This window comes from Heptranchias perlo, chromosome 16 (genome assembly GCF_035084215.1).
Source record: "Heptranchias perlo isolate sHepPer1 chromosome 16, sHepPer1.hap1, whole genome shotgun sequence".
Taxonomy (NCBI): domain Eukaryota; kingdom Metazoa; phylum Chordata; class Chondrichthyes; order Hexanchiformes; family Hexanchidae; genus Heptranchias; species Heptranchias perlo.
Window position 1 is genome coordinate 20,405,576 of NC_090340.1, and position 18,720 is coordinate 20,424,295.

Here is an 18,720-nt window from a genome sequence, read left to right on the forward strand (position 1 = left end):
TCTAGACTCTCAAGCCAGGGGAAACAACCTCTCAGCATCTACCCTGTCAAGCCCGCTCAGAATTTTATATGTTTCAATGAAATCACCTCTCATTCTTCTAAACTCCAGAGAGTATTGGCCCATTCTACTCAACCTTGCCTCATAGAACAATCCTCTCATCCCAGGAGTCAATCTAGTGAATCTTTGTTGAACCGCCTCTAAGGCAAGTATATCCTTCCTTAGGTAAGGAGACCAAAACTGTACACAGTACTCCAGGTGAGGAATCACCAAATCCCTGTGCAACTGTAGTAAGACTTCCTTACTCTTGTACTCCAACCCCATTGCAATAAAGGCCAACATCTGCCTTCCTTACTGCCTGCTGTACCTGCATGCTAACCTTTTGTTTCTTGTACAAGGACACCCAAATCTCTCTGAACACCAACATTTAATAGTTTCTCACCATTTAAAAAAATACGGTTTTTCTATTCTTCCTACCAAAGTGAATAACCTCACATTTCCCCATATTTTGGTTTTATTAACTAATTAATTTATCTAGTTTAAGTTATTGATTTAAGCTCTTAGTTAAACCCCTGCCCTGACTTAGACACAGAAAAAAAAGTGACACTCACCTACCTGCTGACCTGTGATGTCACTCTTTCAATTTCTGCCTGTGTGAGTTGACGCCAACTGTGTAAAAACCGCGGGTACCCTCTCCTCCCTCTCCTCCTGTTCCTCTCACTCCTCTCGCTCCCCTCACTCCTCTCACTCCTCCCCTCTATCGGGCCCTCCCCAGACCACACTTTTTATCCTCTCGCTCCTCTCCGCTCTCGGGCCTTCTGCTGACCACACTTTTTATCCTCTCGCTCCTCTCCGCTCTCGGGCCTTCTGCTGACCACACTTTTTATCCTCTCGCTCCTCCCCTCTCTCGGGCCTTCTGCTGACCACACTTTTTATCCTCTCACTCCTCCCCTCTCTCGAGCCTTCTGACCACGCTTTTTATCCTCTTGCTTCTCTCCGCTCTCGGGCCTTCTGCTGACCACACTTTTTATCCTCTCGCTCCTCCCCTCTCTCGGGCCGTCTGCTGACCACACTTTTTATCCTCTCGCTCCTCTCCGCTCTCGGGCCTTCTGCTGACCACACTTTTTATCCTCTCGCTCCTCCCCTCTCTCGGGCCGTCTGCTGACCACACTTTTTATCCTCTCGCTCCTCTCCGCTCTCGGGCCTTCTGCTGACCACACTTTTTATCCTCTCGCTCCTCTCCGCTCTCGGGCCTTCTGCTGACCACACTTTTTATCCTCTCGCTCCTCTCCGCTCTCGGGCCTTCTGCTGACCACACTTTTTATCCTCTCGCTCCTCTCCGCTCTCGGGCCGTCTGCTGACCATGCTTTTTATCCACTCGCTCCTCTCCGCTCTCGGGCCTTCTGCTGACCACACTTTTTATCCTCTCGCTCCTCTCCGCTCTCGGGCCGTCTGCTGACCATGCTTTTTATCCTCTCACTCCTCTCCTCTCTCGGGCCGTCTGCTGACCACACTTTTTATCCTCTCGCTCCTCTCCACTCTCGAGCCTTCTGACCATGCTTTTTATCCTGGCCGTGCACGGACGGAGTGCCAAAGTGCGCGGCACTCAACGGACTGCTGTGCCGTTGCGCACACGTGCAGGTTACAGGGAACGGTGAACATCATCACTACACTACTGTACCCATCAATGGTTACAACTATTGGAATTTGAAGCAAAACATACAATTCAACAAGTGAGGATAGATGATGGAGATAATGGTCCTGCGGAGTTCTATGGTGAAATTCTACTTTTACTTCTACAGTTAATGTTTACCAATCAAAATAATCGCACGTCAAGGTTTAATGGGCAACCCTGTAACCGAAAGAGGGGTAAGAAAACTGACTGATTATTTTTGTAAAACAATATACCTGCACCTACCCTCATGGCAAGGACTCCGCCTTCCAGCCCCGTGCTTGTACCAAAAGGGATGACGGGAATATTGTTCTCGAAACAGATTTGAGCCAATCTGCTGACCTGCTCCACATTCTGTGGCCACACCACTGCATCTGGAGGTTTGCACCTTTAAATAGAATAGATTATGCACGGGATTCTTCAGATCAATACTGTAAGTACTTAGCACATAAATCAAAGGTATCTACATATATCCACTGATGTTGATAGCTATTCAATTTAAAGAGGCAACATATGAATTTTGCTTTAAGAAACACAAGCAGATAACATGTCCTTAGTCTGCGATTAGACCCAGTATTGATATTACAGAACACAATCAACCGTCTGGACCCCACGCTCTGGAATTCCCTCCCTAAACTCCTTCACCTCTCTACTTCCCTCTCCTCCTTTAAGATCCTCCTAAAAGCCCACCACTCCGAATAAGCTTTTGGTCACATCCCCTAATATCTCCTTTCTTTGGCTCAGCGTCCATTTTTGTCTGATTATGGGCCCGATATTAGGAGTTGATAGCAGGGGGTCGACTGGGCGCGTGGGTAACGCACCAAGTGAAATCAGGGTGCTCCGCACGCGATTGCAGCTTGATTGAAGGTACTTACCTTTGCTTCCGGGTTTCCCGCTGGAAAGCTCCGCAGCGGGCTAGTTAAAGGGGCAGTCCTCCACTGACTGATGCTGCAGAAAATAGGCAAAATTACAACAGCCCAGGGGGAAGACTGCTCCCAGGTTTAATGTTGCCTCACTCCAGGTATCATTGGATGGGGTGAGGAGGAGGGGGAGGACAGAGATCTTCCCCCCGGCAGGCGGGAGAAAGTGGCCTGCCTCTGCCATCAAGAAGGCCTGGCTCGAGGTGGCAGAGGAGGTCACCTGCACCACCAACATATCGCCCACCTGCATCCAAGATAAAGCAGCCCGCTTGATTGGCACCCCATCCACCACCCTAAACATTCACTCCCTTCACCACTGGCGCACTGTGGCTGCAGTGTGCACCATCCACAGGATGCACTGCAGCAACTCGCCAAGGCTTCTTCGACAGCACCTCCCAAACCCGCGACCTCTACCACCTAGAAGGACAAGGGCAGCAGGCGCATGGGAACAACACCACCTGCACGTTCCCCTCCAAGTCACACACCATCCCGACTTGGAAATATATCGCCGTTCCTTCATTGTCGCTGGGTCAAAATCCTGGAACTCCCTTCCTAACAGCACTGTGGGAGAACCGTCACCACACGGACTGCAGCGGTTCAAGAAGGCGGCTCACCACCACCTTCTCAAGGGCAATTAGGGATGGGCAATAAATGCCGGCCTTGCCAGCGATGCCCACATCCCGTGAACGAATAAAAAATTTTTTAAAAAATACAGTGCAGGAGGCGCTGCAATGACCTAAGTAGGTCAGCCAAAGTGAGTACACTTACTCATTCCCCTACACTCCGTCTGCCACATCACCGCCCTCACCCCACATCTCCTTCTGCACTGCCAACACTACTCTGTCACATCACCCCTCATACCCACTCAAACCTCATCCTCATCTTACCTGCACTTACTCACCTCGCCAGTACTCACCCCACCACTACCACTCAACCCAATCCTCATACAATCTCATGGCTCTATCTCATACTCACCCTCTCATGCATCTCTTTCACAGTCAGCCTCACTCAACCTGCCACTACCTGTGCTGCAGCCACAGGGCATGCAGCACATATGTGCAGTAGGAAGCGTAAGGCAAACGTGTCGTGAGCATGAAGGGGATGCACAAGGGTGTTTGAGGGTTTGTCATGGTTTTTACTTATATTTCATTTCTGATCAACTCACATTACATATTATATTGGCACCACTACTGCCACGTCTTTGTGAATCTTGTCTGGTTTGTGCAATAATGCCCTTTCCTGAGGATCACAATGAAGACCCACAACTGATGCCACCCATTGTGTCACTGCAGGGTGGGTGTAGGTGTATTTGCAGGGCTCTTTTGTGCAGACGACTGAGAGACGACGGTGATGTCCTCGTTGGCACCCTGGAAGGATGCGAAGGAGAAGTTGTTGAGGGCAGTGGTGACTTTGACAGCAACAGGTAAGAAGATGGTGCTCGGGCCAGCCGGGAGCAGCTCGGCATGAAGGAGGCTGCAGATGTCCACGACTACATGTCGAGTGACTCTGAGCCTTCGTGTGCACTGCTGCTCAGAGAGGTCCAGGAAGCTGAGCCTCGGTCTGTAGAGCCTGTGGCGAGGGTAGTGCCTTCTGCGACGCATCTCTCTGTGCGGTTGCCCTCCCTCCTGCTGTGCAGGTGGATGTTTCACAGCACTGTGTTGTGGAGCTCCACGTGTCAGAGGTGGATGGCGTGGCCGGCGAGGCTGGTGATGCTGTTCGCCCTCCGAGGAGGTCATGACTGCAGCTACGGCGGCCCCCATCCGGAAGATATACATCTGAGGGGGTCCGCAAGGTAGGTACATGTGTCTGGACCCCGGGGTAAGTGTGCAAGTTGGTGAATTTTATTGTTAGTAGGAGGGTGGTGGAGGCCAAACTTTGTCCAAAGTGTCAAAGTGGCCTCCTGCAATGAGTGAGGGTGTCCCCCCACACCACCTGTCAAATGGGCCTTTGCAGCTGCCACAGGCTGATGGCTGCAACACGTCCATTTCAACTGGGAGTGTTTCCCCAAGTACGGGAAACAGTCCCAGTTGACTTGAAAATCCCAGCCCTCCTAAAATATCAGGTCAGTCAGGTCTGTAAACGACCTGAAGTACCTGTTTAATTACTTTAAGTGGCACCCCGCTGGCATTAATTGCCGGCGGGAGTCCCACATGCGGGGGCTGCGCGCGCATGTCAGCGCGTCACTGGGGAACCCGGAAGTGGGTGGGTTGGAGCCGGGCTCCGGACACGCCCTGGGAATCCCCGACACAAACGCACCCGATCTGGGGTGTGAAAATCGAGCCCTACATCTCTGTGAAGTGCTGTGGGATGTTTTTCTACGTTAAAAGTGTGATACAAGTGCACGGTTGTTGATACAATCTTTAATCTATAAGGATGATCCTGAAGATATAGTGGTAGAAATAGAACTGATGGCCGTAAGACGGGCGCAACGAGGCCCAATTTCGGGGACTAACATCCTGCGCCCCAGGGATGCCTGAAAAAGATCCAATCCGAAATTGGGGCGGGTCATTTTTCAGACGTCCGAGGTGGGTGCCTAAAACAGGTGTTAGGCCCCTTGCATATCCTATTGAGGACCCTAATGCATGTTTTAGGACCCTCAGGGGAATTGGGCTGCCCTGAGCCGAGCTCTCAGGATCATCCACAGCTGCTATGATTCCTGAGAACTGACTTGTTAGCTGGAGGTCTTTTATTTTTAGTGGTGAAAAGCCCTCTTGGCAGGCAGCCCATCTCACACCATATTAACGATATATGATGCCAAGCAGAGATTGGTTTCTCAGTATCAGGGTAAACATTTTACAACAATAAATTATTTTGTAAACAGAAGCAATAAAGCAGCTGTCTACTGGTGACTGTTTTTTATACATGTTGCCAAGTGTAAGTTGGTCAGATGCAAAGTAAAGCTTCTTTACCCTGCCTCAATAACGTGTCAACACCACATACAGGAAAGCATTCTCCTAATGAACTGGAGGGAGTGTTTCCATTTCCCACTTAGCCTCTTTGAGTGAGGATGCAAATTTTGTGCTGACCTGGGGACACGTTCGTCCATGAGGAACTGGGCTGAGGGTGCCCAGATTGACTCACATAGGACATCTAGAACTGGCAGCGAGAGGGTGCCCAGATTGACTTCACATTGGATATCTAGAACTGGCAGCGAGAGGGTGCCCAGATTGACTTCACATTGGACATCTAGAACTGGCAGCGAGAGGGTGCCCAGATTGACTTCACATTGGACATCTAGAACTGGCAGCGAGAGGGTGCCCAGATTGACTTCACATTGGACATCTAGAACTGGCAGCGAGAGGGTGCCCAGATTGACTTCACATAGGACGTCTAGAACTGGCAGCGAGAGGGTGCCCAGATTGACTTCACATTGGACATCTAGAACTGGCAGCGAGAGGGTGCCCAGATTGACTTCACATTGGACATCTAGAACTGGCAGCGAGAGGGTGCCCAGATTGACTTCACATAGGACGTCTAGAACTGGCAGCGAGAGGGTGCCCAGATTGACTTCACATTGGACATCTAGAACTGGCAGCGAGAGGGTGCCCAGATTGACTTCACATTGGACATCTAGAACTGGCAGCGAGAGGGTGCCCAGATTGACTTCACATTGGACATCTAAAACTGGCAGCGAGAGGGTGCCCAGATTGACTTCACATAGGACGTCTAGAACTGTCAGCGAGAGGGTGCTTTAAGTTACTGTTCTGCTCTAAGACCAGCTCCTGACACACTCATGCAGCTGAACACAACTTGCTAGAATTCGCTATGGGAAGAGAGGGAGGAAGGAAGTAATGCATTTATATAGCGTCTTTCACAACCTCAGGACATCCCAAAGTGTTGTACAGCCAATGAAGTACTATTGTAATGTAGGAAACGAGGCAGCCAATTTGCGCACAGCAAGGTCCCATGAACAGCAATGTAATAATGACCAGATCATCTGGGTGAGTGATGTTGGTTGAGGGATAAATACGACCTAGAGAATTCATTTTTACTAGGTCTGCCTGGTCATCTGCCTCAGTGAAATCCACCAAGTTTACTTTTGGATTGTTACTGGGAGCTGGTGCCAATAGTGCAGATTTGGTGCAAGATAAAAGCAGCTTTTATCCAGTCCGTGTGAGCTGGATTTGAATAGGGGAAGGTCTATCTGCCTAATTCAAACAGCCATCCAGAGCCAACATTCTTACCATCTTGATCTATTTGCAGCAATTGGCTTAAATGATTGGAACCTAAAAGCTGACTTCATCGGGGTCATTTAATGGCCACTGCAAAGCTTGCGCCTTCATGTCAATGGAAGACCTAAACAGAAAACACTCCCTGTTGTCACACTTTACGGCAGAGTTGGGAGACTCGATCTATTGCCCGACCCTTACCACTGTCATAGGACCTATCCTAAGGCACCTATGATATAAAATATATGTCATAAATACAGAAGCCCCTGTCAGAGGGAATCTTACTTTTCCTGTTCTTGGAACTTTAATGTAAATTTTCTATTCTAGAACACAATTGAGGAGCAACCTCTCAATACAGTAAAATGAAAAAAAAATTTTTTTTAACAAGGTGCATGTTTGAATAATTAATTTTGTTGCTGTCTAATACAGACCATATTTAAGAAATATTTTTTAAAAATTAAATTATTGTAATATGTTGAAATTCTCTGTGTACAACTAATCCGTGTTTGTTCTGAGTTGGGGAGGGGGGTCACCAGATAATCTCCCTGGGAGGTGGAGTGTTATACAGTGTCTACAGGGGCAGAATCGCAGGTCAACATCAAACATCATAAAGGGATGAAGCAAGATCTCAGTTACAAATTCCATTAAATTGATTTTAGAGGAGCTCTAAAACCACAATATTCTCCAATATGAAAACTAAAATTCTTACTCATGGTATGATTCATCTTTTCCATGCTGCTCCCGGACTGCTGTTGCCGTTGAAACATTTTCACTTCCTGTTGCTGCTTGCAGAGCATCAATAATATTACTATTTAATTCCCTCTGAGGAGTGAGAACAAAACATTTAAACACACCTCACCCAAAAATAATTAATATTAGTGTTTGGTTTTTATTTACACTTTTTTCTCAACTGAGTCACAATATCTTTTCATGAGGTCTGCCTTATATACATATATAGATGGAATTTTCTCTGCATCTTCAAATCACAAATACCTCTGATGGCACGGTTGTTAAATGCACTGTCTAGTGTGGAACTGATTTGATCTGCAGTCCGTGCTCAGTTAGCTGATGGCAGCTGTAGGAGAGCTACAATCGACTCCTGTGTCCTGGACTAGAGAGGGGGAAAAAAATCAGCCACAGTTTCCACTAGTGATTCCATACAGTGGCTCGTGAAGTCTGTATCACGGACAGCCGTGCCGCTCCCCATGCCGAATAGCATGTTGAGACTCATCGTCTGGGCTCACGATGATGAATGGCAACTCGGTCAAGGTATAGGAAGGCAACTGGCACCTGTAGAGCCGTAACCCAGGCCAGCACCTTCCGGAGAAGGAATTAAATTAGAGAAGAAATAAAAACTTTCAAAGTAACAGTTCTATCTGCGTAATTTTCAGATTTTCAATTTGATACAATCCACTGTAGGAAGAAAGGTTTTTAATTCTATCCCCTGATGTATAAAAACTTGGATTTGCTAAATAAAAGGGATCATTTCAGGCAGCACAGCATTATACATTCAGTCTCCCTCTGCCCCCCACCCCCCAATTAATGTTTCCAATTCAATATAGACAAAGTGCTAATTGGAGATAAGATACAATTTCTGAATCTAGATTTCAGAAATCATGAGAGTAAAGACCCTCTTCCATTTTAGTTACACACATTGGGTCACAGCTAAGGTGACTGCAAGGTGAGGGGACATTCATTGATGAAGCACAATGAGAATGTGACACTACTACCCCAAAGAAACTTGAACTCATCCAAAACTCTGCTGCCCGTATCCTAACTCGCACCAAGTCCCATTCATCCATCACCCCCTGTGCTCACTGACCTACGTTGGCTCCCGGTCCAGGAACACCTCGATTTTAAAATTCTCATCCTTGTTTTCAAATCTCTCCACAGCCTCGTCCCTCCCTATCTGTGTAAGCTCCTCCAGCCCTACAACCCTCAGATATATCAGAGCTCCTCCAATTCTTGCCTCTTGTGCATTCCCTGATTTTCATCGCTCCGCCATTGGCGGCCGTGCCTTCAGCTGTCTAGGCCCTAAGCTCTGGAATTCCCTCCCTAAACCTCTCCGCCTCTCTCTCCTCCTGTAAGACACTCTTCAAATCTACCTCTTGTCACCTGTCCTATTATCTCCTTATGTGGCGCGGTGTCAAATTCTGTTTGATTAGGCTCCTGTGAAGCACCTTGGGACATTTTACTAAGTTAAAGGCGCTATATAAATGCAAGTTGTTGTTGTTTCTGTAATCAGGACCAGTCAACAAGATTTCTAACAGGCTGGTCGAGCCTGATGAATCTTAGTGAATTCTTTGAAGCAATATCTGAGTGGATAAAGGAAATGCAGTGAATGTGACTTATATGGATTTTCAAAAAGCATTTGATAAGGTGCCACATGAGAGACTTATGGTAAAGATAATGTCACATGGAATTAAGGGGAATGTTCCACGTGGATAGAGAGATGGTTGGAGGGGTAGAAAGCAAAAGGTCGGGGTAATAGGGAAGTTCCTCGGACTGGAGAGATGTGGCAAGTAGTGTTTCCCGGTGTCTGTGTTGCGACCGCTATAACTTACAAGATACATAAATGATCTGGACTTAGGAATCAAGGAAACAATGTTGAATTTGCCGATGACAAATTGGGAAGTATGGCAAATTGTGACGAGGACTGCAGGAGGGGATAGACAAGCTAAAAGTGTGGGCGGCTTATATGGTAGATGCAGTTCAAGGAAGTAACAATAACAAATGGGAAAACCCTTAGAATGGTAAGATTTTAAATAGAGTAGATAAGGCCATCAAATAGAAAAATGAAATCCTTGGTTTAGTATATAGAAGCATAGAACACAAGAAGGAAATGTTGAACTTGTACAAGACCTTAGTTAGGCTGAAGTTGTGGGATTAACTGCAGTTTTGAGTATCCCATTATAGAACAGAGATAAAAACAATGGAAAATATACAGCATGGATTCACTAGGATGCTACCAGGGATGAGGAAGTTACAGTTATGAAGGAAGACTGCGGTCTTTTTCACTGGAGCTAAGAGAATTAAGGGTGACCTGATAGGTGTCTTCAAAATTCTAAAGGGAGTGTAGGCCTTGATGGATCCCAATTAAATATAATTAATCACAATATTAAAAAACTGTGGAGCACTAGGACCATGGGGAAACCATGGATTTGTGCCAAGGACTGCTGTTATTAGTAGGCCCTGATTCCAGCTCCACACTTTTCTTCCAGCTCCTGTGTGAGGGTAGTGCTGAGAGAGACTGGAAAACAAGCACGGAGACTGAGACCTAATCGAGTAGAAAAAATTAAAGGAGACACAATACCAAAAGAAGAAAATGTAGCACAGAAAGAATTATAAGGAAGTGACACAGACCAAATCAGCAAGAGGATAAGGATGAAATGCAGAGACGTTTAAGCAAAAAACTGGAAAATAAACAACGACCAATATATTCAGATAATAAATTTAAAGTGGTGATAAAAGTAAAGGAGAATAATTTAGGATTTTATAGCAGGTGTGATCTGTTGAAATTTTAAGATGTTTAATATATAGAAACATGGGAGAATTTTAAAATGGCCAACAAATAAAATTCATACGTATCAATTGTTCATGTCCCATAATTATAATGGAAATATTTGATGTGAATTCACAACATTACATAATACAACTAAGGACATTATTTGCATGTGAAATTTATAATGAAAATCAGGAAATGTATTAATAGGGATTAAGTATACAAGACAGTTTTTTCTAAGTTATTTGAAAAACATTTGGGGGTGGGGAGATAATGAGGGGACTATTCTTTGGGACTAAACTTATCACCAAGGCCATGCGACTAAAATTATCTTCTGTATTTTTTTAAATTTCTAGTTTTCTCCTCTCTCCTCACCAGACAGCACTGATTCCCTACTGAAGTACAGATTCATTGGTCCCTCACCCAGGTGACCATTACTCACGTATGAACCTTGATGGTGAATGTTGGCTGGCTGTTCAGTCTTGGGGTGCATCACAGCAGAACTTGATCCTATCCTCATCCCGCTAATTCCACCCCCCCCCCCCTTACCCCGGGAACACAAACCAATTCTAGCCTCGCTCCTGTTCCCCTGACTGAGATCAGACAGATCAGTACTGACTGGGTGTTGAACCTGGGATTCTCGTGGTCTATGTATTTCTGCTACTCACCGGGTAACTGAAAGGATTCCTTTTAGTACATGAGAGGTCGATGCTGGTAGTGCAAAAATACAGAAGAATAATCTGGAGTTCTCCAATTACTCCTAACACTTAGCCACTCAATATATAAGCTGCAGCTGTAACTTTTTCATCAGTGGCCTACACACATCTTTATTTTATTAAATAGCAACTGTCAGATGAATCCAAGGACTTGAATCTACTTCTGGGTTAATTTTTAAAAATATTTTTATATTGTGAATTGTTTGAAGAATTTAACAATGATGGTGGAGTCACTGCAAGTTTATCAAGGGGTAATCAACAGTTGACTATAATATGACCAATACTGAGAGCTGTTAGTGGTGAGGGGTAATATTTATGAGTTGCATTAGATTGCAACCCCATTTAGACATAGGGAACCGTGTTTAGTTTTTAATCTGACTTCTATCAGCTGTGGCTCAGTGGGTAGCACTCTTGCCTCTGAGTCAGAAGGTTGTGGGTTCAACTCCCACTCCACAGACTTGAGCATAAAACCTAGGCTGACACTCCAGTGCAGTACTGAGGGAGTGCTGCACTGTTGGAGGGGCTGTTTTTTGGATGAATTGTCGAGGCCCTGTCTGCCCTCAGATGGGCCTAAAATATCCCATAGCACTATTTGAAGAAGAGCAGGGGAGTCCTCCCTGGTGTTCCGGCCAATATTTTTCCCTCAACCAACATCACTAAAACAGATTATCTGGTCATTAACACATTGCTGTTTGTGGGATCTTGCTGTGTGCAAATTGGCTGCTGCATTTCCTACATTACAACAGTGACTACACTTCAAAAATACTTCATTGGTTGTAAAGTGCTTTGGGACATCCTGAGGTCATGAAAGGCCTATAATAAATGCAAGTCTTTTTTTTAGTTTTATGAGTAAATCTAAAAATAACCGATTGACATCCAACTTGCGTTTCGGTTTCAAACTAACGCTCAGTGTAACTTGGGTATCAATACCTGAACTGACTCTAAAAGCAGGAAGTCTAACTCCACTTGGCTTCAGCTCTGACTCCAGACTATTCCTGCATTTACACTTTGCAGCGACCACACTTGTAATGTTAAAGCACCCTTCCCAAGTGGTAGTTGCCAAGGTGGTTGGTGTAGGTTGATGCCTGTTAATAGTTAACTTGGGCTGAACTGTACTTTTACTTTCACCTTCACTCACCAAGTCGGAATGGAAAAACTGTGATTTTAATTATAAATGAAAGATATATGTTTTAAAAAATCAACCAGGAACGATTAAATTTGCATTAATTACAAAACAGTAACTTTAAAATCTGCAGGATCTAAGTTGATTAGAAACCTGTGTAGGGAGCTGGGCGACGATAGAGGTTTAGTGTTTGTACTCGGAACAATTTGGTTAATTTCACTCAGAAATAAAGCGTTCGCTGCGGTGATCGGGTTTAAGGCAGACGGGAGTGAACGACTGCTGAAAATGCAGCTAAATATTGCCAGGACTGAATTGGAAACACTACGATCGTCAGTACTGGTGTCCCGGGTCAGGCCAGGCCAGCCCGCCCGGTGATCCTCATCCAGCCTGTTTACCTTGGGTTGAAGACGGTGGTTTCTCCGGCTTGTGATGTATTTGAGAGCAGGGAAGCCGCGGAGGCGCCAGTGCAGAGCCATGGAGCGGATCGCAGTGCAGTTAGATACACAGCAACTGGTTACAATCCACCCGGCGGCTCAGGGCCGGGCTGCAGCGCCTCTGGCGGGACATCCGCACCCGGGGAGCGGCAGCTCCCTCTCCCCCCCCCAGCCCACACCCGGGGAGCGGCTGCTCCTTCTCCCCCCCCCCCCCCCCAGCCCACACCCGGGGAGCGGCTGCTCCCTCTCTCCCCCCGCCCCCCCCCCCCAGCCCACACCCGGGGAGCGGCTGCTCCCTCTCTCCCCCCGCCCCCCCCCCAGCCCACACCCGGGGAGCGGCTGCTCCCTCTCTCCCCCCCCCCCCCCCCCCAGCCCGCACCCGGGGAGCGGCAGCTCCTTCTCCCCCCCCCCCCCCACCCAGCCCACACCCGGGGAGCGGCAGCTCCTTCTCCCCCCCCCCCCCCCCACCCAGCCCACACCCGGGGAGCGGCAGCTCCTTCTCCCCCCCCCCCCCCCCACCCAGCCCGCACCCGGGGAGCGGCAGCTCCTTCTCTCCCCCCCCAGCCCACACCCGGGGAGCGGCAGCTCCTTCTCTCCCCCCATCCCTTCCAGAGAAATGCAGCTCTTCCTCCCTCTCAACCTCAGTGCTCTCGAAACCTGAAAATACTTAGACAACCCCTGGGACTCTCCACACCAACTTCCTTTATTTAAATTACTCATTCTCGGGATGTGGCTGTCACTGGCAAAGTTGCCCATCCCTAATTGCCCTTGAGAAGGTGGTGGTGAGCCGCCTTCTTGAACCGCTGCAGTCCGTGTGGTGAAGGTTCTCCCACAGTGCAGTTAGGAAGGGAGTTCCAGGATTTTGACCCAGCGACGATGAAGGAACGGCGATATATTTCCAAGTCGAGATGATGTGTGACTTGGAGGGGAACGTGCAGGTGGTGTTGTTCCCATGTGCCTGCTGCCCTTGTCCTTCTAGGTGGTAGAGGTCGCGGGTTTGGGAGGTGCTGTCGAAGAAGCCTTGGCGAGTTTTTGCAGTGCATCCTGGTACACACTGAAGCCACGGTGCGCTGATGGTGAAGGGAGTGAATGTTTAAGGTGGTGGATGGGGTGCCGATCAAGAGGGCTTCTTTGTCCTGGATGGTGTTGAGCTTCTTGAGTGTTGTTAGAGCTGCACTTATCCAGGCAAGTGGAGAGAATTCCATCACACTCCTGACTTATGTCTTGTACCTGGTAGAGTGACTTTGGGGAGTCAGGAAGTGAGCCACTCTTCACAGAATACCCAACCTCTGACCTGTGCTTCGAGCCACGGCATTTATGTACCAGGTCCAGTTAAGTTTCTGGTCAATGATGGCCCCCAGGATGGTGGGAGATTCGGCAATGTACTGCCGTTGACTATCATGGATATGTGGTTAGACTCTCTCTTGTTGGAGATGGTCATTGCCTGGCGCTCATGTGGCGCGAATGTTACTTGGCACTTATCAGCCCAAGCCTGGATGTTGTCCAGGTCTTCTTGCATGCGGGTTTGGACTGCTTCATTATCTCAGGGGTTGCGAATGGAACTGAACACTGCAATCATCAGTGAACATCTAGCCCCACTTCTGACCTTACGATGGAGGGAAGGTCATTGATGAAGCAGCTGAAGATGGTTGGGCCAAGGACACTGCCTTGAGGAATTCCTGCAGCAGTGTCCAGAGCTGAGATGATTGGCCTCCAACAACCACTATCATTTTCCTTTGTGCTAGGCATGACTCCAGCCACTGGAGAGTTTTCCCCCTGATTCCCATTGACTTCAATTCTACTGGGGATCCTTGGTGCCACACTCGGTCGAATGCTACCTTAATGTCAGGGGCAGTCACCCTCACCTCACCTAATGTCCACTTGGCAGCTGCCCAGAGTGGCATGAGCTCACTCAGTGTGCTAGTGCCGACCCAAATCTTTTCACTCCATGGTGCAGCATCATGAGAGTGTCCTTTAAGTAAGATATTGGTTGGATTCATAGCCCTGAGCACAAAGTACCATTAATGGGACAAGTGTAGATATTGCCGTGTATGTCAGAGGTTGCTTCAATTTGGATTAACTGGGACCAGATGTTCTTTTCTAATCAAAGAACTCAGTAAAATCTTGCCAACCGCAAAAGGTTAAAGAAATGTTTTAAATGCTCTTTTCCCACAAAGTGAAACATCGGAGAGATCACAACTGCGTCTAAGAATGCTCCTGACTCCCGTGCATTCAAAAAGTCTCTTTCTCTGTTTCTAAACTGCTAAACATGATTCTTTTACTGCAAGACTGGACATACTTCAGTTTCCTATTCTGGATGCTGTCCTTTTTAAGGTATTGATTTGTTTTCCTTCCCCTGCAGGTTTTTGGGGCAAACTGACAACTGATCAAACTGCAGTGTCATACATAAAAGCTGTTATCCTGTCAGCTGAGGCTCAGTGGTAGCACTCTTGCTTCTGAGTCTAAAGGTTGTGGGCTCAAGTCCCACTCCAGAGACTTGAGCACATAATCCAGACTGACACATCAGTAGAGTACTGAGGGAGTGCTGCACTGTGTCTTTCTGTTGAGAGATTAAACTGAGGCCCCGTCTGCCCTCTCAGGTGGATGTAAAAGATACCAAGATACTATTCAAAGAAGAGCAAGTGTGTTCCCCCCGGTGTCCTGGCCAACATTTATCCCTCAACCAACATCACTAAAACAGATTATCTGGTCATTTTCACATTGCTGTTTTTGGGACCTTGCTGTGTGCAAATTGGCTGCTGTGTTTTCCTACATTACAACAGTGACTACACTTCAAAAAAGTACTTTGTTGACTGCAAATTGTTTTGGGACATCACGAGGTTGTGAAAGGCACTATATAAACGCAAGTCTTTCATTTTCTTTCTTATTAAAAAGTGTTGGTAATGTCGCTACAACACATTCATAGAAAAAAATCATCTGAAGCTGATTGCAGGAGAATTCTCCAATGCTGTTTATAGAACAACATATTTTTGTCTGACACTAGGGCTGTGACTCATAGGTCCAAAGGGTGAGAGGGTTTCATGACCCTGACTCATACAGAAAATTATTTTTCTATAAATCAACAAGTCCCATCATGGGTCTTGTTTATAATCTCATGTTGAATGATTTTACAAACGCTATTTAAAGACTGAGCTAACATAATGGTTTTATTCCATTGGGATGTATCCTGTAAGCTGAGAATTCAAACGAAATGTAGAGTAACTATAATCTGAAACAAACCTGAATAATTAATAACTTTCAAGGCACAGAAGGAAGTGGGGGGGAAAATGACTTCTGTTTTTAAAAATTTGAATTTCGTTATTTGTTTAACATTTGTAAATTTCCAGATAATCAAGTCATAAACTGGAACTTCCAGTCCAAAGCTGAAGAGGTGCCAACCTTAGTTTACCCTGCGTTGGCATTTATGGGTGCTTGGGTCTTGCTTTGTAAAATTTGCATAACGTTGCAGAGACTGCTTTCCTGCAACTTTCAGTGGGTTACACCTTTTACCTTTCTTTGTGTTTCCTGCGTATTCTTTTTGTTTGCTAGTTGATGAAACATTCCTTCATATCCATATTTAGTTGACTATCCTGTCACTACAGATTCTGTTGCTCTGTGGAGTAACACACCAACATGTAGCATAGGGATAAAGCCACAGTGCTTGCATTAATGCTCTGGCAGTGGTCAGGTTGTACAGTTTGTTGGAACTTTTCTCAGGCTGCATTTATCACAACTTTAAAGTTGCACTGTAAGAGCATGCAAAGATGTTATCTCTCAGTGTGTGTGTGCAGCACATGGTTTGGTGACTTTTACAAGCTGTTTTCTTTTGTTGTCAAGACATTGTGCATTTTTGAAGATTCCAGATCCGTTGTATGACATGTGACTAATCTTGTAGTTTCAAGTTTCCTGTCAAACTGCGTATTAGTCCAATCAGTGAGGAAACAATTACTCTGATGGTTCAGTGAGTATTTGTACTATGTGTTGTGGTTCTGAGTCAAACAGATCAGGGAGGGTCCAGATTTTATCCCTGGTCTGTGATGAGTTAGCTAATCTAGGCTGGTTGATGACAGCACTATAACTAATGCTTGAGAAGGAGAAATAAAAGAACAGACTGGCTCCTCCTCCTGACTGGTATACAGTGACTTCTGCTGGAAGGGATATATTTGTATGTCAAATGAGGACAGGCTAAATTGGGCTGTGATTCCATCCATGATGTATGCTTGGTTGTTAAGTGTTATAGTATGGGACCTAGTGACTATACAATCCTGCTGCTGCTGATGGCCCACAGCACCTCATGGATGCCCAGTGTTGAGCTGCTAGATCTGTTATCGACCCTCGTACCAGGCCCTGGTGAATTGTCGTGTAAACGTATTATAGGTGTGTTTTGAACATTGAACGCTGCTGTAACTGTTAATGTTTGTGGAGTTTTGCTCCAGACATTTTTCTCGGGTTCAGCATCACTGACCAAGTGTGAGCCTGTGAGCCTTTGCTCGCGTCGAACCGGAGCATGTCTTTGTGTGCCACGTAGTTAGGTCATTCGTAGCTAACTCAGGGTCGCACAGAAAACCCTAACCCCATCTATATTGGCTTCCCGGTGCCCTCATGACCGTCCTCGAATTCAGAAGGCGATAGAATATACATTCCACTGGACAGCGGAGTTAATCTGGTTTTTAACCCCGTATGTACGGTGTCTGAACGAACGTGACAATATGGAGAAAAATGCTTTATTTCTGTCACAGTAAAATGCCAAGTTCTGCTGCTTTTTGCTGCATTCTGTCCCTTGTTGTGGTGTTTTCCGTTTGTTGTACTGTGATTTCAGGCCTGTATGATGTGCAACGTTAGAGTGTGATGGGCAGCTGAGGAGTTTGCTCTGGTGCAGATGTCCATTGGATATCACAAGGGAGAATCCAGTCCCGGTAGAGAAAAGACTCCTCTCTCTCTGCCGGCTGTAAGTGCCCTACCTGAAACAAGCCTGGGCCCTCTCAGGGCAGTCCCTAATGAGCTCGTAGCTCTACGGCTGAGCAAGGTTGCCAACACCAACAACTTAGCATTAAATGAACAGCCAAGTCGTAAAGATGAGCGGAGTAAGAAATGAAAAATGTACACAAATAAAAGTTGGAGTGATTTTACTGAAATTAGGTGTATTGGGAAGGGATAGAAGGGGAGGGGGCTATACTTTGCAACTGGCCTGTGGGAGTGCTTGGTGCCAACACTTTTTTTTATTCGTTCATGGGATGTGGGCGTCACTGGCGAGGCTGGCATTTATTGCCCATCCCTTGGGAGTCAAGAGTAGAGAAATAATCCATTCCCCAGGTCTAACATTATACCTATTGTAAACAATTTTACAACACCAAGTTATAGTCCAGCAATTTTATTTTAAATTCACAAGCTTTCGGAGGCTTCCTCCTTCGTCAGGTGAACGATGTGACGAAGGAGGAAGCCTCCGAAAGCTTGTGAATTTAAAATAAAATTGCTGGACTATAACTTGGTGTTGTAAAATTGTTTACAATTGTCAACCCCAGTCCATCACCGGCATCTCCACATCATGACATTATACCTAGATAAGCCATTAATAGCACAAAACTGCCTTTATTACCAGTGTGGGCGAGGATCAGAGATGTGTTGTGTAATTTCAAGAATGAAAAAAGGTGTCAGAAACAAGCTATTGCTATTCAATCGGTACATGACATAAAGTGCTGTTGCATTGCATATGGCTTCTTTAATAATAGGAAAATATGCATATTAGAAACATAGAAAAATTTACGGCACAGAAGGAGGCCATTCAGCCCATCATCCCTGTGCCGGTATTACAAGTAATGTTTGCATTTGAATTTTTAAAAATTTGTTCTCGGGATATGGGCGTCACTGGCAAGGCCAAAGTTTATTGCCCATCCCTAGTTGCCCTTGAGAAGGTGGTGGTGGGCCGCCTTCTTGTACCGCTGCAGTGTGGTGAAAGTGCTGCCACAGTGCTGTTAGGTAGGGAGTTCCAGGATTTTAACCCAGCGACGATGAAGGAACGGCGATATATTTCCTTCTAGGTAGTAGAGGTCACAGGTTTGGGAGCATGTGTAGTATCTTATCATGTTGAAACGTTTCAAGGTGCTTTATGCAATGAATTATCTTTGAAGTACAATGACTGTTGTTGTTACTGTTTCTGTACCTCACCCTAAACTCAGGAATTTGGCAG

At 46.3% G+C, this 18,720-nt stretch overlaps 1 protein-coding gene across 1 annotated transcript in view; it reads right to left on the minus strand.

The window, feature by feature from the left end:
• The window catches only part of ldhd (lactate dehydrogenase D), a 61,389-nt gene extending 48,718 nt beyond the window's left edge, over positions 1-12,671 (minus strand). The window contains exons 1-3 of the mRNA XM_067997757.1: positions 12,495-12,671; positions 7,468-7,580; positions 1,916-2,057 (exon numbers count right to left, since the gene is read on the minus strand). Coding sequence (XP_067853858.1) covers positions 1,916-2,057; positions 7,468-7,580; positions 12,495-12,575 — 336 coding nt within the window. The 5' untranslated portion in view covers positions 12,576-12,671. The remainder of the gene's footprint in view (positions 1-1,915; positions 2,058-7,467; positions 7,581-12,494) is intronic.
• Positions 12,672-18,720: the final 6,049 nt, after the last annotated feature.